Source organism: Phaenicophaeus curvirostris, chromosome 6, assembly GCF_032191515.1.
Source record: "Phaenicophaeus curvirostris isolate KB17595 chromosome 6, BPBGC_Pcur_1.0, whole genome shotgun sequence".
In the NCBI taxonomy this organism is placed as follows: domain Eukaryota; kingdom Metazoa; phylum Chordata; class Aves; order Cuculiformes; family Cuculidae; genus Phaenicophaeus; species Phaenicophaeus curvirostris.
In genome coordinates, this window is record NC_091397.1 from 19,266,554 (window position 1) to 19,291,547 (window position 24,994).

The following is a 24,994-nucleotide window of genomic DNA, read 5'->3' on the forward strand; positions in this document are numbered from 1 at the left end:
AGTTAAAACTAAATCTGAGAGAAAAAGTAACTGGAGTCTAACAGAGTGTTAGCAAGGCCAGGTGGTAAGACATTTATCTCCTGCAGGGAAATAGGAGCAACAGGTCATTTATTGCCTGTGGAACTTGAAGAAAAGCCTTTTTCTCTATTTACATTGACAGTTGTAGTTCATCTTCTGAAGGTTCAGCTTCATCTTTTTAATAGGTTTTCTTTCTTGAGAGGTCCGAGACAGCGGTGGCTCATGGTGTGAAATGCTAGTAACAGGCAGTTGAGATTTCCTGCCCCTGCCAGCACCTCCCATTCTGAGGGTGGGAGTTGTTCAGCTTCACCTCAAGAACATGTGGTGTGTGACACAAGACATTTGAAGAGTGCCACATGTGGCCAAAGGAAGCTGTAGGTGCAAGGAAAATCAAAGGACACCACCAGTTACTTACAGTGCTGGCAAGAGAAGGGGTTACCAAATAGATCAACCGAACAGATAATTCCCATTAGCAGAGAAAAATCAAGTGGGGGCAAAATTCTAAGGGGAAATATCACATGTGCTTAGCCTGTTCTTAGTCTTCCCTCCAGGTGACTGCTCACTCTGAATCAGTACAGCTGCCGCTTATTCTGCAAAACGCAGCCGTAGGATCTAGAACGCAACAGACGTGGCAGCGTGCTACTTATTTTTTTGCTGAGGCACATTCTGGATTTATTCGCTACAGATATTTATTTTTCCTAATGGCAACTTAAGTGACACACGGGTGTTTGAAGCTGAAGAGGCAGTTGTTGGAAAGACAGGAAAAATTCATGGAAAAGGTTTTCCTCTGATAAAGGTTATAAACCTTAAATTATTTTCTGAACAGATTCCAAGCTACCAAGACTCTAAAATTGTTATGAATATAGTTTTGTATTGAAATCATAGCTCTGAAAAATGCAATCATTTCAGAGGAGCATTGTTATGGAGTAAAAACTTTTTTACATTGCAGAAATGAATATTGAAAATGTTGAGCTCAGATACCAGTCGCTTGGATCCAAAAGCCGAGATGTATATTGAAAACCAGTTAGGCTCTTTCAAAGACATTACTGCTGCAATAACTATTTCGCATGCACTGCCACAATGACTGCCATTATCCATACTCATTTATCCATCGCAACAGGAATGAAGTTGCTTGGTCTTAATTATATAACTGAAAAGTTTCAAAACATTAAAAGTTTGACATTACAATGTAAGTTTTACATTGTGAACATTACAAGAAGCACACTTTCATATGGCTTTTAACAAATTCATGACCTTTAAGAACCATACCATACATAAAGCATTAAAAGCACACTGTTCAGAAAAAGACTATTGCATTCTTTAATTAACATACAATTGAAAGTAACTTCAAAAATTCTTTCCATGTAGATTTCTGTTTTTATTGAAATAAACTTTGCATTTAAAAACCGTTCACAACATCAGTAGGTTTTTTTCAGTGTGTGGTAAAGCTGAACTTTTATTCTCTCCCTCTCTAGCAACAACAGTAGGGGCTCTCAGTTTGTTTATAATAGGTGTTCTGGGTATGTTTAGGAATTCTGGCACCAATAATGCTTTCTATAACAGCCAAAACCACATCTGCTCATAAGGCTAGAAAGTGCAGGCCCTTATACCTATGTATTTGCGAATCAAGCAATGTAACACCTTAGATTGATGATGCTTTTAATCTTAGTCATTAAGAGAGGTTTCTAATCCTCTAATAATGCGCCCATCAAACTGTAATGTAATCTGTTGATCTCTTTAAGAAGCTACTGAATTCCTCCATCATAAGCATCTGTTTGTAGTGAAATATGTAAAAAATAAAGATGGTGCCTCTTTCCAAGGCTGGTGAACTTTTCTGGCACACTAACTGAAAGCTTCAGAAAAGGAAGGTAACGAAATTTAGCCAAAAGCACACTTAGCTCACACTGGCTTTTAAAATTGAGCTAGAACTCTGCTTGAATAAAACCTGTGAGGAACTGCAAAAAGTAATGAAACACAAGACATATCACAAACAACATAACTATCAATCTTGTGCCCATTATTTAGGTGTCTGATTCATTTATTTACAGGTTCAGCACTGTAAGGAACAAGAGTTCTGAACACTGGAGAAGTAAGCATGAATTATTATTACAACGATACACAGCCAGACGCGTGACACTTACTTACAAGGGATCTTTCTTTCTACAGGGTTGAAACAGACAGCATCACAGTATTTGAATATGTATCTGTACTGGTAGAACTGAAAGCCAAAGGTAGATAATACAACTTACTTTTCTCTTTCTATTTTTAAAGGCATTTCTGTTGAAGATTATTTGTACACCTACTGCTTGAGAGAAGAACATATGATGGTAATGCTGTTTTCCTACAAAATTGTTTACCCAGTTATATAAAACAGAAAATATCAACTCTCATCTGTCAGTGGAATATAACATACTGAGGTTTTTAATCTCCTTATGTTTTTAAAGGCATTGAAGAGATGCTACAATATACAACACTTAAATTTAGCAACAAAAAGCTTTATAAACATGTTTCTATCCCTAATCATGTTTAGGATAGAGATAAAATCCTTAAAATTAAAACAAATTAGTGATATGAAATAGCCTGAGAGCAGGGAACTTATTTTGCAAATTATTATTAATTCAAGAGCTGTCACCGTGTTCTGCCTTGGTCAAAGTATTCTACAAACAGCACAAGTGGCCCTACCAGGGCTGGAAATGCAAAGAAACGGATGATGAGCCTCTGTATTTCTGAAAGTTGTGAATTCCACTGAAACAAGTGTGGTTTTAATGATAACTATATGAAATGTATGGGTTTGGGTTTTTTTTACTGGAAATCGTGTCAGAGATCATTCTGTTCAAATGCAAGACTAGCATTACAATGCTATGCTCATTAAGGGATTGAAATTGTTACATATTTGAACATGAGATACTTCTTCTGGCTTTTATAAAAACTGTTTTAACAGAACAGTCAATAACTGGATCTACTGCGTGAGTTTTCTGTTTTATCTGCAAATACTTACAGATGCATGAGTAAAGGCTAGATCTTTCCTACTAATATGCAGGGAATAAATGTTGTATTTTAGTATATACAGACATGTGCATGTACTTACTCAAAAACAAATGCAAAGCAAGTTTGGCAGAAAAGGGTTACAGCCTAAAGTAAAACAGCAGAAGGAGCCTAACAGAATGGAAAACTAGAAGTGTCAAATGTTTCTCTCACATCTATCATGAATTAGCAATTTACAAGCACAGAAAACTAAGGAAAAATAAAGTGCGTGTATCAAATCTACCATGACTCATAGCAGCTCTATTGTACTTTGTGCTGTTTATAAGCCTGTTAGCTGTAGCTCTAACACTGTGAGAAAGTTGCTTCTTGTATCTCTGATAAGCAGAAATTGAGCAAGAGAGTTGCAGAGCTTGTCACAGCCACAGGCTACCAATGAAGATGTTGGAAAAGCTGTGTTATTGCAAGGATTTTAACTTAAAATTTCCAGGCCGGGTGACAGTCTTACAGGGTGCCACGTAGAACACAAGATGACCCAAACACTGAAGAATTTGCAGTCTAGCACAGCTTTTAAAAACCACAAAATAATATGGACCTCAACAAGCACTATGTTTTCAGAAGGTGGAGAGGAAGCAGGTATCGTAGGCTGTCAGACATCCATGCTTGCAGGGAGCCATCGCTAAGATAGTAGCAGGCTAACCAACTGCTCTGCTTACTCCAGTGCCCCACTTGCCTGCCTTCAGACCAAGCTGTGAGCTCTGGTCCACCAGGACGGCCACTGGCCCTCTCGGTGGGCTGATTTGTCTGCAGTGTCTACAGCTCTCATCTCTGTCAATGCAAGCAGAGCAGAGTGCCATGGTAAAACAGCTTTGGCAGTTACCAGTGACGATGCAATGAACTTAAGTTATTTAGAACCAAAGCATTTTCAAAAAAGCTGGTCTTAAAAATGCAGTCTTTAGACCTTTCTATTTCTGCCTAAGCACCTTCATCCCTGGAGCAGGAGAGGGCTGAACTTTGCCACTGTCTGGGCAGAAATGGCCCCAGCCCCAGCAGTGAGTCTGCTCTGCCCCACTCCCTGCCCTCCACAACAGCATTCCTGCTAACTGCTCCAGGATTTGCAGTGCTGTGTAGGCTTGTGGTTGCATTTAAACTTGTAATTTGTTTAACTTGTCTTGCTCCAAATGGCCGCTCAATCCCATCATGATCTAGTCGCTTCTGAGGAACCACCAGTAAAAACAAAGCTTGCCCTCTTGAAAAACAGCTGCCACTTGGTTGTGGGTCATGGAGGTTAAATCAGCATTACTAGAGCAGATGCTGTGAAATGTGGTCATGACCACAGTGAGTGATGCAGGCTGCAAGGGAGGGGAAGAGGCGCTGGGATCAGAGCATGGCAATAGGTTAGCATAGGGTAAGAGTAAAGGTGAAGGTAATGCAGGAGACAGTGATGGGAGTACAAGTACTGGCCCTGTCTGGGATGATGGAGGGTGAAAGGCATATTTTCAAGTAGCCAGAGCAAAGAAACAATTTTTTGCATGCATATCAGAGGCTGTGTTTTGTGCTTTAAAAATTCCACGATTTAGAAACAGGTGACTTCTTCCTAACTCTTCAGAAAAAACAGAACATTAAAATGTTTCACAGACATATGACTGTAGAACATCTCATTATTCTAAGCCACCCTTTTGAGCTCTGCAGTACAAGCACAGAATTTTGTAAGTGAAGTCAAAGGAGGACTGGGAGGTGACAATTCAGGCATCTGAGTCCCAGAGACTGGCAGAGTAGCTAGGTCTTAATAGTTAGGGGTCAGAAATAAACGGTCATCATATAATTCCCTCTCTTCTCCACAAGCATTGCTGAAAAGAGGTTTCTGTTATTTGTTTATAACTGCTATACTGTTTTCTTGCTTGTGGTCATGACGGCTTCCTAATAAATGGCAATTTGGTTACGTATGGAAGTTTCATACATCTAATACAGTATCTTCAACTCTTTCCTGGGGCTACATACTCCTCACTCAATGGTTGCAACTTGGTATTGTAAGACTGTTGCATGGCAGCTCTGCATAAAATAAGATACCTTGAAATCCAGTCCACAGAAATAAATCCCCAAAGGCTGACCTGCACTCCTGGGTGTTGATATTGAACCTCACCAGAGCGCCCAGGAACCTGCATGTGCACTGTGAGAGAGAGTAAAACAGTCCTGTGGCTCAGAATCCTACTAACCTTCTTCAGAGATCTGTTTTTCCCTTCTACCTAGCAAGGACCACGCTGCTATTGCAATGCTGCAGCCCCTGCTGAGCCCAGCAAGTTGTCTCTGCACAGCACTGTGCTTTGCAGCACAGACATATCCCAAAACACTAGCAGAGTAATTTTCTTTCTTCATCTCGGTGCACAGCGTAGAAGGAAGAAGAGTCATGAAAAAGCTTTTCAAATACTGCACAGGTGATGATACTGATCTTCCATACAGCCATGGGTATAGCATTCTCCCCTTCAAACATTTTCTTTCATGAATCTGTGTAAACAGAGTCTGCATTTCATTCCCCTTCTACAATAACCAGAGGCAAAGGCTGTTCTTTCAGGAAGCTTGAAAAGTTCAGGGCTTTGCTGGTCCGAGCAGGCCCATCAAGACAGCAGCAAAGAGCGTAAAGAAGCTCCTTTCTCAGGTCTTCCCCCCCCCCCACCAAAAAAAAAAAATCTGGAAATTTATAGTTAAGCACTCTAGAACAAGAAATGTCAGATTTTTATAGTATCCTAGTCACATGATATCCCCTGTTCAGAATTCCCTGACTATTTAACAAACAACACAGTTGTACACATGCACTTCAAAAGGCTACAGAGGTGGATTTAATACTGCTTTACAAACTTATTTTTCACAGATGTCTGCTTGAATTATACCATAAAGTTTGTGAAATTGAAAACAACACATAAATCAAGATGTAAAATTTCTAAAATCTGGTTTGGACATGACTCCCAAGCACCAAAATCTCTATTAATATTTAATCTCTGAGTAGGAAAAGGTAATGGTTTGCAAAAAAAATGTGAAAAGCATTTTTTATGCCAAGGAAATGAAGGCAAAGTTATAAGTGAGATACAAAACTCACGGGTCAGGCCATTGGAAGACAAGGCTTTCTTGCATGCTACACTTTAATTTCAGGGACAGATGCATAACTTTCATTTTGTTGGTGCAACCCTGATCCACTCTTCAGAGCATTTAGCAAATGTGTAAGCACACAGTCAATATAAAGAATATTTAGCAAGAATAAGGCTCTCTAAAGAAGGGTTTCAGACTGAAGTTATTCTTTCAAAGTCTTCTTAGTAGTGAGAGGATAGAAATCAATTCATAATCTTTTTGGTGTGCATATAAACATTTTTGTCTCTTTATTTTATTGCATTTTCCCGTCCTCATTCACAGTACCTAGCAGTATCTGCAAGGAAAATTGATCCATTCATAAGATCTGACTTCATATCACAGCCTAACCTAAAAAGGAGAAAAAAAAAAAAGACTGGAAGCTAAAATGTCCATGTCAAGAACAAGTTTTCAGAGTGGGGTTCCTCTTGGTTTTAAGCAGTCATGTAACATTTCCCATTATAAGGTGCTACACTCCTCTCCGTTCTCGTTTTGGTAGTATTCACTATCACTGGAAACAATACCCAACATTCCTTCCCTATGCTATGGGAATAAACACTTAAAGTTTTTGAGGGGATTAAATACATAGTGGTGGTAGCAAATAGACTGAAACACATATTTGAGCACCAGATAAATCTGGATTCAGGGCTAAATCGGGTAGAAAACCTGATTGCATTCCACTAAAGATCTCCATGTGATCAAATGTCTGTAGCACTTCCAGAGCTGTAAAATGCTCCGTGGCTAGCTATAAAGTCCTAGCGATATATTTATAGTCTATAGAAAAACAAGTAAGCGTAACTGGCTTGGCACAGATCTGAAGATTTTTATCTGAGAGATTTCAAGGGAGTAGTGAGAGAGAGCTGATTCTGTGTTGCAATGGTGTATCATTTCTTTATCCTCACACTTCAGACTAGACAGGAGTGATACAGGACACTGTTAGGAGAATCAATGAGATATGCTGGAGCACAAGTTTCCCTACACAGCAACAGCACCTTCTTGTCTACCTCCTTTATCAGTATCAAGTGACTGAAAGAGATTTGATATAGCTACAGGCTGGCCAGAGCTCAATCCAGAGAGCACTAAGATAAAGCTCAAAGACTTGAGGAAGCACCAAATGTCTTAACAGAGATTAACTCAATCCCTTGACTGAAGTAGAGCATCTACTATTACCTACTTGGTCTCATAGGCTAGAAGCCTGGTTGGCAGAGTGATTTCCAGTAGATGTTAAGGCTGAGGCCACTGACAAGGTGTTGTATAATCTGCCTCCGGAGTGATGGATGCCATGGTTCCTTTCAAATATGGCCCACCTGGAGCAGTTTACATCTTTTGTAACCTGGGGATGAGTCTGGTGCAACATAATATGCGTGCTTCAAGATAATAACCAAAAAAAAGTGCAATTTTCTTTGGTATTTATTCTATTGCTATTTACTCACCAAATAATGTCACAGAAATTACAGTTTCAAAGGGAAATTCAAGGAGTGGTGTTGACGCACCAAGCTCAGGGCTCACTGACCCCGCTCCTTCTCCAAGCTGTCTCATCCCTCCCACTAAAACAGCAGATGCTGGGCTGGGACACTGGCTCTTGTGGGCCCTTGACTGACTGCTCCAGGGATGGATGGTGAGCCCAAGAGAAGCTGGATCAAACCAGCTTGAGGAAATCTGAAACCCAGGACTGCATAGATAAATGCTGTAATTGCCTGGTGATTCTTACATTCAATCAAAGTGCATTTCAAGTACGTATTGCAACTTCAGCATACAAATAATACTCCATGTGGTAGATAATCTGCATGGGTTAGGGAGTAATTCTAGCTTCATCATGAATCTCTGCCAAGTTTTTCAACTGAAATGACAGAGCCTTTTCTGATAGATATATAAACCTAAGTGCGGCTGAGCTTTTGGACATTTGATAATGCAGCAATTGTTGGTGGTGTTAGTCAGAGAAAAGTAATGTATGGGCAAACAAGCGCTGCTTGTTCAAGAATCATATTGCCCCCTCAGTTCCGCATATCAGCCCTGCCAACATTAAAGAAAAAGTTTATCCCATGTGTTAATTAACACTTAACCAATAATTTGAAGGAATTCTTACGGAATTCCTAGAAGCAAATACAGCAGGAAATTTGTTTTGACAGTGTCATACAGAACAGAACAGTTCGAGAACTATTGGAATCCTGTTTTGTAATTTTAGGCATTTTGTTGTAACAGATCACATTCTTCTGGGTTTTTTGTTGAAACAATTTCAGAGTGACAACAAAGTGTTTTGAAGAACATGTACTAGGGCATCCCAACAGTCCCCTTTACAATAACATGTTCGGTAAAGCTTTCCACAAGAACTGCTGCTCATTAAAAGACTTTTTAATTTATCTAACAGAGCCCAGATTTGTTCTATTTGTTCATTTTGAAGCATATTGGTCACTGGGCAGAGCTATATAATGTTATTCTACAAGAAAAGGAAACTGACTACGCAAATGCTATCAAATATATCATCTGAAAATGTATCACACTAAAACTTCTACTGTTTGCTACAATTTCTAACAAATTCAGATGTTACAAGGCCTCTTCAGGGAAACTGCTGTAAAATACTAGCTGAAAATTTAAAATCTACTAGGAATCACATTCACACAAAAGTTTTACTTGAATTGTTGTGAGTATATACAAAAGGACAGACACCTAACTGAGAAAACATCTATAAATATTTACTTCCTGGTAAGTCAGATAAGCTGCATGCCAAAAAAAAAAAAAAAAAAAAAGACACAGATGAAGTTTTCAAACACCTGCAATGCATGTGCTGTTAGTAACACTGCTTCTCATAGAAGTCCCAGTGTGACTGTAGCTTTGTTGAGCTAAATGCTCTACAGCATAAAAAACAGACATTTAGGCAAGGAAACTTCTTATTCACCACTTTTATAGGTATAAATCTGAAGTAAAAGATTTTATTCCACACATATTCAACCTACCAGTTCAAGAAGGATACAGACTACATGCACAAACACTCCTTACCCTAAAGCTAAAGGCTTTTATTTCACTGGATACTAGACATGGTGGGAAATAAATGAAAATAGCAATTACTTCCTGGCTCCTAATAGCAGAAGATTGCTTTCCTTTTTAATCTACCAGTATTAGTCTCTTTTGTCTCCACTCTCAGTTTAGCAAAAATATAACATGTTGTGAGACAACTTTATAACCTTATTATTAAGAAACAATAAACACAAGAGCATTAAAGCTGACGTAACCATCCCTCAGAGCAAAACAAGTCCTTTCACAGCTGCTCCATTTTGGGCACCACCTTTCCCTCCAATTATACATAAACAGCAAAACAGATGTGAACTTCTAAACTCATTCAGATGTCTTCTTTAAGCAGGTTTTGGTTTACAGCATAACTAATTTCCAACGGGCAAATCATTGACAAGCAACAAAAATTAAAACGAAGAGAAATTACAAGATTACAGGTCGGGTTTGCAGGAGTAATAGAAACTGTGCAAGTAATTAACAAGACAATAATTTTATCGTCACTAGTAACTTAATCCACAAAAGGCAAGGTCAGCCCCTGAGAGTAACCTAATCCAGTGGAGCTGAAGTTTGGTAGGAAAGCAAACAAGTCACATAAACACATTAATTAATTGTCTAATTGCTTAGTCAAAGCCCAGTCTTTAAGTCATATGGAAGACAGTCAACTCAGATCTAAAAGGTGCTGTATTCTATATTTACAAAAGGAGTACATTTTGACCACAGCATCTCTCTAAAAAATATATCAAAAGAAGCTCAGCTGGAGTTCCAAAGATCATATAATTTTTAAAAGCAGCCATCTAAACTTGAGTACAGCATCAGCAATGGGAAGAAGTATTGCTCTTAGCCATATTAGGTTAAACTGACAGAGTTTACTAAATTCCAAATCTGACCACCCAGAGATATGAAACCACGGGTTTTCTTGCCCGGAAATGTTGGTTAGTTGAACAGCTGAAAAATGAAGTTTCACACTTAGCAAAACCAGTTAAGTGCAGGAAAAATGCCAGATCCTTTTACCTGTAAAAATAATATGGTCTGGATAATGAATTTTTTTTTTTTAAAAAAAAAAAAACAAGCTTCTTTCAAGCATTATTTGAGTCTCAAAAAGCTGCCAACATGCTTTATGTGATTCTTAAAATTTTGTTGGTACTTGCAAACCATTTTGATATTCAACCACCCTTTAACTCATTGATACTTAGCAACGAAAGTTCACAGGAAGGAAAACATCACATCTTTCTTTGTGAAATTCTGTTGAGCTTTTTCTGAGACAGTGTTGCATCATTTTTTTCTTTTGCAGTCCCTCAAAACCTTGGCAGTGTAAGAACTTTCGAGCTAAATACCAGTGACCAACAAGAGCGAGCATGATATACAGGCCCACCACAGAGTGAATTGGGATCTCCTCATGCTTGGAATGCGGTTGAACTGAAGGAGACAAAAGGACAGAAGATGCCCTGGGCTCCTTCACAACCATCTCCCAGCCTTCCTCCCAGTCACCCTCTCCTCCCACTATAGTCGTCTTCACTGCAGATGCCACCCTTTACACAGCTTAACTGTGCTACATTGCTGGAGGTTCAAACACGACTAACCACGCCACATGAGAATGGCACACCAGTTCGTTTCCTACAACTTCCATTAAAAACTGTAGGAAATAAAATATGCACTAAAAGCATGGTAGTGTAAAAATACACACTGAAAATGCAGGAAATGCCAAATTTAAGATTAGGTAGAACAGATTAGTTCTATGTGTGTACATGCCTCACGTTACTACAATTGCACACTCATTTTTTCTCCAGAGAAGCCTGATCTTATTCAATAATTAGGACAAATGTATGAAGAGGCAGAATAATAACCACTCGTGCAACATAAACCTGGAACTTGCCAGTGTTTTAGTTCTATGAATTTGCAGCCTCAATACTGTGAATGGGTTACCTTGTATAAAAAAAGATTTTAAATACTAAGTCTGGAAACAAAGGACAGAAGGACAATATAATACCACATTACTATGGCTTTCTACCCATTAATACTATTAACTTGCTTTTAAAAAAGACAAATTACAAATTAAAATGGAACAGGAAATATGAAAGCCACTTTTTTCAACTAAAATGCGCGTGTGTGTTATAAATCAGCCCGTATAACACTAAAAAGTTCAAAGTTTAAATTTTACTTCTTCTTTTAAAAAGCCCTAATGACTATAGAGCTGCATTTCGCAGAGCTGATGTCCTTTCAAATGGTCATTCACAACCTTTCCACATGCTGCATACTTTCATATAACCATGCCATTCAGAAATAGGACAATCTTTGTAACACCAAAGCAGAGGTTTTTTCATTTTGCACCAACACCACTTATCAATGCATATAAACAAACCATTAAATATGCATGAAAGAGTATAAGCAAAAAACAGTAAATGCCATGTACTTGTCCCTGTTGTGAGATACCTGTTGTCATTTTCTGCTTAAATTCCCCTATGCATGCACTGACAAACCACTAAGCCAAAATTAGAATTTTATCCTCAAAAATCCTAACAACTAATTCTAACATAACAAAAGCAAAAGCAGATAGAAGTAATATTTGGATGCACGTGGTTTGGTACATGTCTGAGGAGTACTGAAATACACTTTTATTTACAAGTGACATGAGTGAAACATATTTATCTTATAGCCATGTAATGTACCTACCAAGTACAACAGATAAACCCAGTAGCTGGCACTAGGCAACTTTTATGCACCCTAAGTTACTAAGCACAAAGAGTCATCCACTGAACTTTCCAAAAGAAAATCATTGACTGAGATGAAGAACACACAAGTCTTTCCCACTCGCCCACTGCCCTTATTTTGGCATGCATTCATTGTACATGCAAACTAATTCAGTTCTTGCAAACCTTGCTTTGTGTAAGAGTCTGTTGAATACACGTGAAAATTCTAACATATCCTTCGCACCTTTAGTGACAGAATGCCACAGCCTTGGCAACCTAAGAAACTCGTGAATTAAGTATCCAACATGTCAACCGATTCATAGTTCTATTATAAAGTAAAAGCAAAGACAGCATCACGAAGTTTATGCTCCCACAGGCCCTAGTTCACATTTTCTTAGTTTAAAATAAAAACATTTCCTCCCTGATTTAAAGGGCCATACCACCAAATATTGAAAATTAAACTGTCCTCCTCATTATTGCCAATAAAAAAATAGTCTGTTGACCAATGTCTCCAGACAGATCTAAGGATTAGAAGGGTTATACAAGTGATCAGCTAGATTTAAAATAATCAGGTACTGAAACTATGGGCAAGGACAACATTTGTCCTTCCCTCATTACTGGAACTGTTGAATAGGGGACAAAAAGATAAAACTTGCATCTACTTGTGGCTTTGCTGAGGGCAAGCTACAAAGCTACAAGTAGTTTTGCAAAGCTTTGTCTGTATTAGGATAACTGACTGTGTCTCAGCCAAACGTTAAGCACCAGAGGTATAAAAAAAAAAAGTTTTCACTTCTCACGTGCCAGAAACATCTGACATACTGGTTATGTCATTTCCTTTTAGAACAGACACAGTACGTAATACAAGCTGCCTTGTTACCTGCTTCAGCAAGACATCCTCAATGTCTTTGCAAACTACTTCAAAAAGTAACCTATTTTTTTCAAATTCCTTAATGTTATCTCCATGCCCCAGTGACTCATGCAGTAGCATCCAATTGCTAAAGGAACTTTGTGGCGTTCTGAGCTGTTCATTTTTAACACTCTTCTTTTTGCTAATATTTTAACAGAGTGAACACTATGCAATACCAATCCTTCGCTTAGCTTACTCTGTAAGTATTTCTATGGTTTGTGCCACAGAACACAAACAAAAATTGTAATCACGATTCATTACATAGCAGAAAATGATAATTTTAAAAGATCTGAGAGAAATGCTTTCAAAAAATTTGGGATATTGACAACCTCGAACAAATTCATCATATCCAACCCAAAACCTAAGCAGTCTGTATACAAAGTTTTTAATCATTCAAACACATCACTGATATAATGTATTTGTGCACATGGCCACCTGGGTAGCTGTTTTCCTCATCAGCTATCTCTTTTCTTCACAAATACATCCATGCCTGTTATCTCTGCCTTGCTCTTACCTCAGAACTCAGTTTTCCAGAGCTTCAGCAAAGCGGATAGCGAGTGGACTGGCAAGACTGGTTTTTTCACCTTTCTGATCTTTAAGAAAAAAAGCATGATTGCATGTGAAGAAAAAAGGGGAAGACATAGTCTGTGTTTACCACTATTTTGGAAACGACACAACGAAGTATTTTAAATCTCCTCTTTGCTTCACATAAAGCTACCAAACACACACACAATCAGTCCTGCAGCTCCTTTATCGTGAGTGTGCTCAAATAAGACTGCTGCCTCTGAGCTAATGGGTTCACTTTTAATCCTGATTTTAACCCACCACCTTCTAGTAATTTTGGAGATGCGGGTAGATTTGTAAATGCATGCAAGTGCGTGCATACAGAGTATAGTTTAATATTAAACTTGCAAAGCATTTCCATCTTGTAAGGGGAGAAAAAAAATGTATTACCTTATGACATTATCTCTATTCAAGTAAAAAGAAGAGAGTTGCAAACGTATCACTAGTGATAGGGCAAACGTAAGACACTTTTAGGGCTGGCTGCAGAATATAAACTTCCAATTATGGAGCCCAAGAGTGCACACAGCTCAGCACGGAAATTGTTCATCACACCCCCCGACACTACTAGCCCAGCTACCATGTTTGAGAACCCCTCTAAGGCACATCAATATACAAAAAAAATTTCTCATTACAGAGATACGCAAAGCTCTTCTACAGTTACAAAAGAATTACAGATATTCAATTAACTTTAAATGCTTTCTACATGTCCATAAACACCAGAATTAGTAGTTCACTTTTGCAGAGTACCATGTCCCTTCTCCCCATCTGTTAACTGGAGAAACTAAGGCAGAGAAGCTAAATGAAGGGTCCTGGGAACACGCTTGCAGTTCTTCACCCCAGAAACGCAAAGGGTGGAAAAAAAGAGCACAAGTAAAATTATACTCTTTATTCATTCCATTTTAGCTGTGAATACTCCTATTATACAAATACAGTAAAAATTCCAAAATCACAATATATTACAAAATAAAAAAAGTACAAACTGCATTACTTAATAAATATATCTAACAAGTTAATCATAAAGTAGAAGAGACAGAATTCAGATTGGAAACACTTAAATGTTTGACCCAGCAAACCATACAAACTTCAATTTAAATACTTTTTTCCTTTTAAACCATAGTGTAAATACCATTCCTGACCTCTTGGTTAGAAAATAATGTCAAGTGAATACAACGTTGTGATCAAATAATGATTTGTTGGTGCAACACCAATGCCAAAAAGAAGCAGGGCTTATACAAAAGACACCATAACCCCAAAAACAAGAACACAAACACCGAAGTGCAGCCAAGGCAATTATTGCCAAAGCGGTAGACTATTATCTAGTCACAACATTCTATTGCAGGTTAATGTTCTGTTATTACAGATAAATAATATAAATGGAGCAGAGGGTGAGCCAACAACCAGGCAACAAGAGGCCAGTTTACTCAAAACAGTAATTAAACTCAGAAGAGTCAACTGCTCCCTGTACTGTTCATGTGTAGCTGCATTCCAACTGGCTCAAAGGACCTGTTCTGTGCTCCAGGCAGAGAGGCCAACTGTTCCAAAACGCAGTCTGTTCATACTTTGCTGCACTTTCACAAAAACCATTGTTTCAGTTTCGCAAGAAAATACTCGGGATGCTTACTTTAATTAGGGAGCGTCAGTTTAACATCAACTTCATTTGGTAAAAATATAAGGTTTATGGGTAAAAAAACACAGCAAAAAAATAGCTGTTACATCATAAGCCTTATTTACAAAAACCGTTTACAAACGTTTTTGGCCGTACAGCTGAAAGCCAGATACTAATGTAAGATGTAGAAGATGGAGGTAACAGTTCAGAAGTATTGTGCAAAAAAATACATTCTTATAGAAAATAGTGGGGAGGGGAGACACAAACACACATGGAGAATCTGCCTGCAAATATTCCCAGGCTAATTTTTTTTTTTTTTTTTTTTACAACAGAACATCACAAACACGTTTGCATTTATCCCCCGTCATCTACAGTCCTCGTCGAGCCGGGGTGCTGCTGCTTCATTAAGGATTAAGGCATCACCATCACAGCCAGCACACGCTCCGACTCCGTCCCCGCAGCGAAGCTCCCAGCCCCGCGGCCCGGGCGGCCTCAAGAGCAGGCGTTCTGCTCAATGTACATCTTGGACAAGGACACCGCCATGGACTTGGCGAGCTCCTCGTCCCGCCTGCGCTGTACCTGAGTCTGCCTGCACCACGCCTCGTACTCCGGGTTGGGGCACACGCGGTCCAGCACGGCATCGTAGTGCCCGTTGCTAAGCCAGCTCAGCCAGATGCTGGGCCGCGTCGGGTCCTCGGGCCCCAGGTAGTGAACCATGGTGGAAACGGTGGGGCTCTCGGGCCGGCCGCCCGTGGTGAGGTGGATGTTCACGTTCAGCATCCGCCCCATCGCCAGCAGCTCCGGGTACCCGGCCCAGGCCCCGTCCTGGGCGGCGCCGACGAGGAACTCTCCCACGTCGCCCTCGATGATGGGGTTGAAGTGGTCCAGGTGGTCGGCGATGTAGTGCACGGTCTGCTCGCGGAGCTCGCCGTGCAGCCGCTGGTCCCCGTACACCGCCTTGCAGACGGCGCGGTAGAGGCAGTTTCCGTCGGGGATGACGTGGAAGCGGAACCGGCCCTTCTGCCGCAGGTACTTGTCCTGCTTCTCCACCTCGGCCAGGTACAGCGCCAGCTTCTCGCTGCGCTCCGCGCTGCTGCCGCCGGCGCCCCCGCGCGCATCGGGGCCCGCGCCTTCCTCCTCCTCCTCCTCGGCCTCCTCCTCCTCCTCCCGGTCGCGGCGCGGCCCGTGGCGGGCGGCGGCGGCCCGCAGCGCGCGGCAGTGCTCGCCGAGGCGCAGCCCGCGGTTGCTGGGCTCGGCGCCGGGCTCGGGCAGCCAGGGCCGCGCGCCGCGGGCCGCCAGACGCACGGGCAGCGCGCGCTCGGCGGGGCGGCGGCCGGGCAACCCCTGCGCGCGGGCCGCCAGGCGCGCGCCCCCCGGCACCACTTCCAGGCAGGACGAGAAGGCCGGCATGGCGGCGGCGGCGAAGCTGGCCTCGGCGGGGCCCTCGGCGGCCGGGGTCGGGCCCGCGGTGGCGGCGGTCGCTGCTTCGGCGGGGCCCGGCGGCAGGGAGACCTTGAAGACGCCGGAGGCGCTCGGCGGAGCCGCGGCGGCCGCCGTCGTCCCGCCCGCCGGGTAGTGGGTGATCACGGAGCTGTAGAGCTGCATCCTCGGCTCCCCGCGGGCGGCGCTTTATAGGCGGCGGCGCCGGGGCGGGGAGCGGCGGCGGGGGCCGCGCCGGGGCTGCCGGAGAGGATGAGCCGCCGGGGTAAAAATAAACGAGGGCATCGCCACCTGCCCTGCCCCGCCCCGGCCGGGGCCCGCGGCGGCCGCAATTCCCGCTGCGCCACCCGCGGCGGCCCCGCCCCCTCCCCGCGGCGCCCGGGCCCTTCTGGAAGCTGCGGGAGCCGGGGCGGGCGCGTGACGTCACGGGGCGAGTGCCGCCCCCCGGCGGAAGGAGACAGTACGAGGGGCGGGGCCGAGGCGCGGGGGGGCGGGGCCGAGGCGCGGGGGGGCGTGGCCGCCCGGGGCTGGTTGTCCGGGGAGATTTGGGGCTGGAGCTGGAGGAGCGGGCGTGGCTTTGTTTCCCCTCAGTCGTTGGCAGCGGGAGGTGTTTGTGCGTCTGCGATGCTACCTCGAGCCGGTGTGTGCCTGAGTAAAAGGTGTGGTATAAATCATAGCATCACCAGGTTGGAAAAGACCCACTGGATCATCGAGTCCAACCATTCCATCAACCACTAAACCATGTCCCTCAGCACCTTATCCACCTGTCCTTTAAACACCTCCAGGAAAGGTGACTCAACCACTTCCCTGGGCAGCCCGTTCCAGTGCCCAATGACCCTTTCCATGAAAAGTTTTTTCCTAATGTCCAGCCTAAATCTCCCCTGGCAGAGCTTGAGGCCATTCCCTCTTGTCCTGTCCCCTGTCACTTGGGAGAAGAGGCCAGCTCCCTCCTCTCTACAACCTCCTTTCAGGTAGTGGTAGAGAGTAATAAGGTCTCCCCTCAGCCTCCTTTTCTCCAGGCTAAACAACCCCAACTCTCTCAGCCGCTCCTTGTAAGACTTGGTCTCCAGCCTCTTCACCAGCTTCATTGCTCTTCTCTGGACTCGTTCCAGAGCCTCAACATCCTTCTTATGGTGAGAGGCCCAGAACTGATCACAGTATTTGAGGTGCAGTCTCACCAGTGCCGAGTACAGGGGGAGAATAACCTCCCTGGACCTGCTGGTCACGCCATTTCTGATACAAGCCAAGATGCCATTGGCCTTCTTGGCCACCTGGGCACACTGCTGGCTCATGTTCAGTTGGCTGTCAACCAACACTCCTAGGTCTTTCGTCACCTAATAACAGGAGAGACCAGGTTTAAATCACAACTCTCCGATCATCAATAATTGCTTTATTAATGCATGCAGTGTCTTAAAATTAGGCTGTGACTTCTATCCATCGCTGTGGTATAAATACAGCCATATCTAATCCTTTCTCTATGAATGATGATGCTATCTATGCTCCCTGGATTCAATTACGTTCTGACAGGCGTGCTGACCAGGAATCACCATTTTACTCTGTGATCAAATGTTAACGTGAACATTTATTCCTACCAAAACAGAAGAAGAAAAAGAATATGATTTCAAAGTGATGTTTAAAACCTCCTCTGAATTTCATCCCAGTATCAAATATTTTCAGAAATGCCTCAGTAATCCAGGCAGATTGCAGAACTTCAAAACAAACAAACAAACAAACAAACAAACAAAAAAAACCCTCTGTTTGGATATTCTGAAAAATTTCCCTTCCTCATTCCATTCATGCTAACTAAGAAGATGTAACTAAGAGGATCACCTGCAAAATACTTCCTGGATCATCTTTTGGATCCGTTTCCAGGAATCTCTTTTCTGTCTTCAATTTCTGCAGCCGATTCCAGAGCTATGAGCAGTGCAATTTGGAATTTTGTTCTCTTTACACAGAAAAAGTGTTCTGATCCCCTCAGCTAACTTGCATGTTGAAGGAAAAATGCTGAAATCCTTCATGCTAAAAACTGTGCGTATTTGTGGGAATGGTTTTCACATCCACCTTGGTTTTTTATTCTGAAACACAGTGGCTAATTCCATGTGTTATTAGGAACCTTTAAATAAACCTCTTAGCAAAAGTCTACAGAGTCAATATATAACCAAAATTACTGCCTCAAAGTTGAAATGTAAGATGTGTATCAGATATGAATCAAAGCCCAAATGTCCTGACTTACCTGCTACAGCCAGAAAGTTGATCTCTTTAGAACAAATGGTGATGGGCATTAGCCAGAAGCATTTTTGTCAGCCTGTTACAGGGTGATAAGATATTACAAGTGCTCTGAAATTACAGAGTGACTCTTGTATTTCAGAATGTTCAGAACTCTGTTTTAAATATAGCTCATGAGATCAGTCAGTGAGTTTTTATTTCTGGACTAATCATTGCTGAGAGAGGAATATATATTGATCAAATTGTGGTAAATTAGAGGAACTTTGGCAAGCTGGAGAAGTGGGCTTGTGAAAATCTCATGAGGTTCAACAAGGCAAAGTGCAAGGTCCTGCACCTGGATCAGGGCAGCCCTCTGTATCGATACAGGCTGGGGGATGAAGAGGTTGACAGCAGCCCTGCAGAGAAGGACCTGGTGGTCCTGGTGCATGAGAAGCTGAACATAAGTCAACAGTACTTACTTGCAGCCCAGAAGGACAACCATATCCTGAGCTCCATCAGAAGAAGTGTGTCCAGCAGGTCGAGAGAGGTGATTCTGCCTCTCAGCTCTGCTTTGGTGAGACCTCACCTTGAGTATTGTGTTCAGCTCTGGAGCCCTCAGCACAGGAAAGATATGGACCTATTGGAGCGGGTCCAGAGGAGGGCCACCAAAATTATCACAGGGCTGGAACACCTCCCCTGTGAAGAGAGACCGAGAGAGTACGGGTTGTTCCGCTTGGAGAAGAGAAGACTCCAAGGAGACCTTACAGCGGCCTTTCAATACCCAAAAGGAGCTTATAAGGAAGATGAGGAAAAACTTTTTAGCTAGCAGGGCCTATAGTAATAGGACAAGGGGTAATAGTTTTAAACTAAAAGAGGAGAAGTTTAGACTAGATATTAGGAAGAACTATTTTTCGCTGAGGGTGGTGAAACACTGGCACACATTGCCCAGAGAAGTGGTAGACGCCCCATCCCTGGAAACATTCAAGGTCAGGTTGAATGAGACTCTGGGCAACCTAAGCTAGTTGAAGATGTCCCTGCTCACTGCAGTGGCTTTGGACTAGATGACCTTCATGTTCCCTTCCAACCCAAACTATTCCATGATTCTATGAAATCGAAATCTTCCCTCCTGAAATGAAGGCTTGGAGCAAAGGAAAAAATCCTGTTTAGTTTCACTTCTTGGTCAGAACTTGACAAGGTGTATTCCCAGTTAAAAATGTGTTCCAGTATATTCACAGGCAATTCAATGTAAAATCACTAGATGTTGTCCTCTCCTAGGGAGGTTGTAAATGTGCAGGTTCATTGTTATTACAATAATGGCCTCAAGCTCCACCAGGGGAGGTTCAGACTGGATATCAGAAAGAAATTTTTCACAGAAAGGGTCATTGGGCACTGGAACAGCTGCCCAGGGAGGTGGTTGAGTCACCATCCCTGAAGGTATTTTAAAGACCAGTAGGTAAGGTGCTTAGGGACATGGCAGATAGGAATGGTTGGACTCAATGATCCAAGAGGTCTTTTCCAACCTGGTGATTCTATGATTATTTCATGCTCACTAGCCCTTCTGCCTACTTTTTAGTTTAAAAAAGGTATCTCTGTGGATTTGCTTAGTGAATTGCTCTGTCTGCCAGTAAATGCCAAAGCTGGCTACAGGATGGTGGGTTGAAGGTCTGGTAAATAGAGAGAGAGAGGGGCAGCTCTTTCTGTTAGAAAATAGTAATGCATCCAGCAGAACAAGAGCACTTCTGTCATAAGTGACTGCTACAGTTTGAATACGCAGTGCTGCAGTTTTATTTCTTCTGCATTATTAGAGAAACTTCTGCTAATGACTGTTCAGCCTCTCCAAAACCATGGCTTATCTGGAATAGTGGTACATTAACAGATGGATAGCTGTTTAATTCTGATTGTTAGTTACAACGAGGTGCAGCATTTGTAGTGCTTCGTTTGAGGAAGGAAACATATTTATTATGTATGCCAAAATTACCATTCTGTTAGTGTCCTGATGCTCTGCTATAATGTATTCTGAACAAAAAACTTGTTTATCTCTGAACAAAAATCCAAGGAGTATCCTGAAATACTTGCTAAATATGCCAGCAGTTTTTGGTAATGGTAGTAGATAGAATGTTCTTTTATTTGGTTTTCATTTACAAACAAATATAACATCTTTCCTGTATTTTCAGTTAAAATGCATACTGTAAGCTTGCTAATAAGTTTAAAATACAATCAAAATCTGTTGCTAGGTAACTGAGAGGTGCAACAAACATTTATACGGCTGTCTTAGTGTTAATAGTGTGGCTACTTTTAACATATTTATTACCACCCATATGAAGTAAATGGAAAGAGAAACTCACCTTGCTATGTTTTACCTGTGTTGTTATTAAATACTGATGATGTCACGTAACCATCATTTTCCATAACTGAGCACCCAGTTAGTCACACATATTTGGCCTGGGTGGAATCCAGTCTCTGGATGATCAGTGGCAAATATCCTATTGAACTGCTTGCAGCACAAGCATTTCATGGCTAGTTTTTAGCTTTCATACTAGCAGTTACCAGAAATCAGCACTTACCTAAAAGGTAATTTCTTAGGTGTCTAATATCTGGTTTAACATAACATCCTAAGCCATGGTTTGCTCCAGAGAGCAATGTTCAAGTGCTATGAATACAGTTCTTATGAAAAAGAAATCTCAAGGAAGAAATTGAATGTCTTCAGTGCAAGAGTGTCTATAAAAGTCAGGGCCGCGGTTGTGCCTTTACTGCCTTTCAGTATCAGAAGACGGGTTATTCCATGTCTTTCTGAGATGCATATACAGCTGATGATGATTCGAGGAAAAAACTACACTTTGCTTTAGTGTGCCTGGATAAAACACAACACTCAGATTTCTTGCCTCCAGAATATTCCTGCATTTGCCACTTCTGTCACTTTTGTCTGCATGTTGTGGCCTCACAGGCACTAGAGGGTCTTAGAAAGCTAGGAGAACACAGTATGGAGATTGCCTTTCACTGTCCTCCATGGATTAATGATCCTGGGCTTCTGATTCACTAATTATAGGGGAAAGTACAGCCCTTTGCTAGTACAGAATAGATCTCAAAACCATCTCTGTAGTAATAAAGCACAAACGTCTCCTGTAGATAAAGTTTCTTCTGACAAGACTGTTATCACTGATTACTCTGCACATGCCAGGAATTGTTTGGATCATTCAGAGGGCAAACCACGATCACAAAACAGCTGTGGAACCTCAGTGGTATTCACTGACGTAAGAGTAGGTGCCTGAGAGTGGAACCACTTTTAACATTAATGTGTAGTAGATACGTGATTGACATGGAACGAACAAATCAATTACATCACCAGGAAGGTTTGTTTGTGAAAAAGGGAGAAGTTAGCTTCGATGATGTATTGAATTGCACTGAACAAGCGTTTCCACTGCTTTTTTTTTTTTTAATATGGCATAACAGCCCTTCAGCCAAAGATATTTCTGTCTGAATTATTTAATTAATTAATAGCTCTTTGAACGTAATTGGAAAGTGAAATGTTTAAGTTTTATTAATAATTTGAAGTGGTATATCAGGCACAAAATTTAAAAATTAACAGAAAACAGAAATATATATCAAGGATCTTCCAGTACAGAGAAGAAGTACATATAAGCTGCAACTAGAAGGAACTTCATGAATCATCTGTTTTATCCTCTGTTGGCTGCAGGTGATCATATTGTATCGTATCATATCATTCCTTTCATAAACCTTACCAGGTTACAGGTAACATATTCAGGGTATAGTTAATGAACCTGCACAGATGTCACGAGCCAATTCTACTCTTTCCCACTCTCAGTCTCTATTTTCTTCTCCTGATGCTGCTTTGTGATGGCTTAAGTATCGGTATTGGTATTAAATAGACTACCTACTTCGTTTAATCCTAAATGTCCCACTAACATAAAAAGGAGAGAAGCTGTATCCACACTTACTTCTTGGATGCGAATACATTCCATAAAACAGGGGTTATGTCTCAGAGAGCTTTGGCTCACTGTTTCTTGTTCAGCTTCTGCTATACTGTCATGTTAAAATCTTACGCACCGTCTGTGTGCAGTAGTCTTTAGAGATGTAACCCATACTATGATGTCATGTGGCAAGAGTTCCTGGAAAAAGGGCTGTTAGTGATAAATATAGAGTTTTGCTCATATCTCAAGGTCTCGGGTGGTATCCCGCTTGATAAGTGAGCCTCTAAATGTGAACGATGACGCAGGTCAAATCTCTTATTTCTACTCAGAAGAGTAGACAGCATTTATGGTGGTCATTGTGCATAGATCCTTAAGATGCTACCAGAAAAAAAAAAGGGATCTACAATGCTGTTTCCTCTGCAAAAAAGTAGTGGTAATAATGTGATGTAAACAAGCTTTATAACGTGTGGCATTTAGAAATGGTTGCTTTCTCTGGTTTCATAAATGTTATGAGATATAAAAATGATTGTAATGTCTGTATTTTGTTAACAGTTGTAGGAAATGAAATGGTCACCTGCCTTCCCTTTCATGTTGCTTAATAACTAATGTAAGTAGAGGAAAGTAGTTATTTTGGCTCATACCAGGAGCAGGACAGAGTTCTGATGCAAACAGACTGGGAAGGAGATAGGGGAAATGGGCAATACAGAAATACCAGAAGCAGGAAATTGCCACTCACAACTACAGGAAATATTATTAGTAGATTAATCTTGATAAAACCTGTGAGGGCTATGGTAGAAAAGCCAGTGTCATACTGCCTACTCTCTTGAAGTAAAAAAATACTCTTGTGAGACAGTAAGTAGCCAACACTTCCACGTGTGACCTTGCAACGGAAAGGCTTTGGACACTGAAGCGAATTCAATGGAAGGTGTCATCCCCTTAACCTTCCACAACCTTCCAACACAGACCTTTCCTCACCATTCTCCTGTCAGTAAGCAACAAAGGGGGGAATCATTCCTTCACACAGAAAGGTGAGTGTAGCAGAAAACTGCATTTCATCCTTCATGTTTTGGAAGTCACAGAATAGCACGTCATTACATTAACCAGCTTTGTTATTCCACTGCCGAGTCCTTCCTATGGGAAAGGGCTGTGGTTATGCTCTACATAACCAGCTCAGCAAGTCATGTCCAAGCCCTGATGAAACGCAGAGAGGAAACTTACCTCATCACAATTTAAAACCTGCTTTGTTTCCATCTGCGTTCCTCAGAGCTAACTGTTACGGCAAGATCAGAACACAGCTATTTAACTCCAATGTCTAATGAGAAAAAAAAATGCAGGTAGAGCCATTAGAGACAAGGGATGACATCAATTCATCCTGACTGATGTCATACGCATATGTGTAAATAATTAAACCTTTCCTAATTTAGTTTTTCCATACATAAATGTTCAATATGGAATAATTTTCCTGATTTGGTATTTTCAAAGTTCTGATTTAAGAGTTTCTGTACTTATTCAAGCATATTTAAAACATAAGCTACATTATCCATACACAAAAATGTGAATATTCTTCAAATTATGATTTTTATACAAGGACAATCTTATGATAATTAAACATTAATCAATTAGTAAGAATCCCAAATATAATCAGCTTACTGTATCAGACCTGGGCATTTCAACTGAACAGGGATTTTTGTGCATGTCCATCTGTCATGGTTTAACCCCAGCTGGCAATTAAGCACCATGCAGCCACTCACTCACATGTGCACCCTCACAGAGGTATGGGGTGGACAATAGGGAAAAAGTAAAACTCATGGGTTGAGATAAAGACAACTTAGTAGGACAGCAAAGGAAGACAGAATGATAGTAATGATAATAAAAGAATATACAAAACATGTGAGGCACAGTGCAATTTCTCACCGCCCAGTCCCTGAGCACCAATTGCAGTCCCCCAGCCAGCTTCCCTAGTTTCTAGACTGAACATGACATCATACGATATGGAATATCCCTTCGGCCAGTTTGGCTCAGCTGTCCTGGAGCTGCTCCCTCCCAGTTTCTTGTGCACCTGATCACTAGCAGAGCATGGGAAGCCAAAAGGCACTTGACTTGGTATAAGTGCTACTTAGCAACATCTAAAAACATCAGTGTGTTAGCAACATTATTCCCTTACTAAATAAAAAACACGGCACTATACCAGCTACTAAGACAATTAACTCTATCACAGACAAAATCAGGACAATGGAGGTAGGGATTAGAACAAGAAATAAAAGGTGACAATGGCCCTAGCTAGGCGAGAGACAACCAAAGGTAAGTTAAAGGAAGCGTTACACTGAAAGAAACTTGCCAGTGGAATTCTTCAAAGATTCAGCTTGGGACTGACTTTAATATTTGCATTAATTACCCTGGTACTTATTGTGCTCCTGACTTTCACTAATGACTCGGAGCTGAGCAGCACTTTTACAGTAAAGATTTTTGAAGCATCATATGGGAAGCTTTTGAAGTCTTAGAGATGGAATTGTGTCTGTGACTTGAT

General features: G+C 41.5%; 1 protein-coding gene and 1 long non-coding RNA gene across 2 annotated transcripts; both read right to left on the reverse strand.

Moving 5' to 3' along the window:
- Positions 1-14,158: 14,158 nt before the first annotated feature.
- On the reverse strand, positions 14,159-16,704 carry OTUD1 (OTU deubiquitinase 1). Its single transcript, XM_069859502.1, has one exon. The coding sequence runs from the start codon at positions 16,496-16,498 to the stop codon at positions 15,386-15,388; it is 1,113 nt and encodes a 370-aa protein (XP_069715603.1). The 5' UTR covers positions 16,499-16,704; the 3' UTR covers positions 14,159-15,385.
- Positions 16,705-17,708: 1,004 nt separating this feature from the next.
- LOC138721919 (uncharacterized) lies at positions 17,709-22,625 on the reverse strand. The gene is made up of 3 exons (XR_011337636.1): positions 22,495-22,625; positions 19,018-19,234; positions 17,709-17,921 (listed from the first exon to the last, which is right to left on the reverse strand). It is a non-coding gene; the product is annotated as an uncharacterized lncRNA (long non-coding RNA).
- Positions 22,626-24,994: the final 2,369 nt, after the last annotated feature.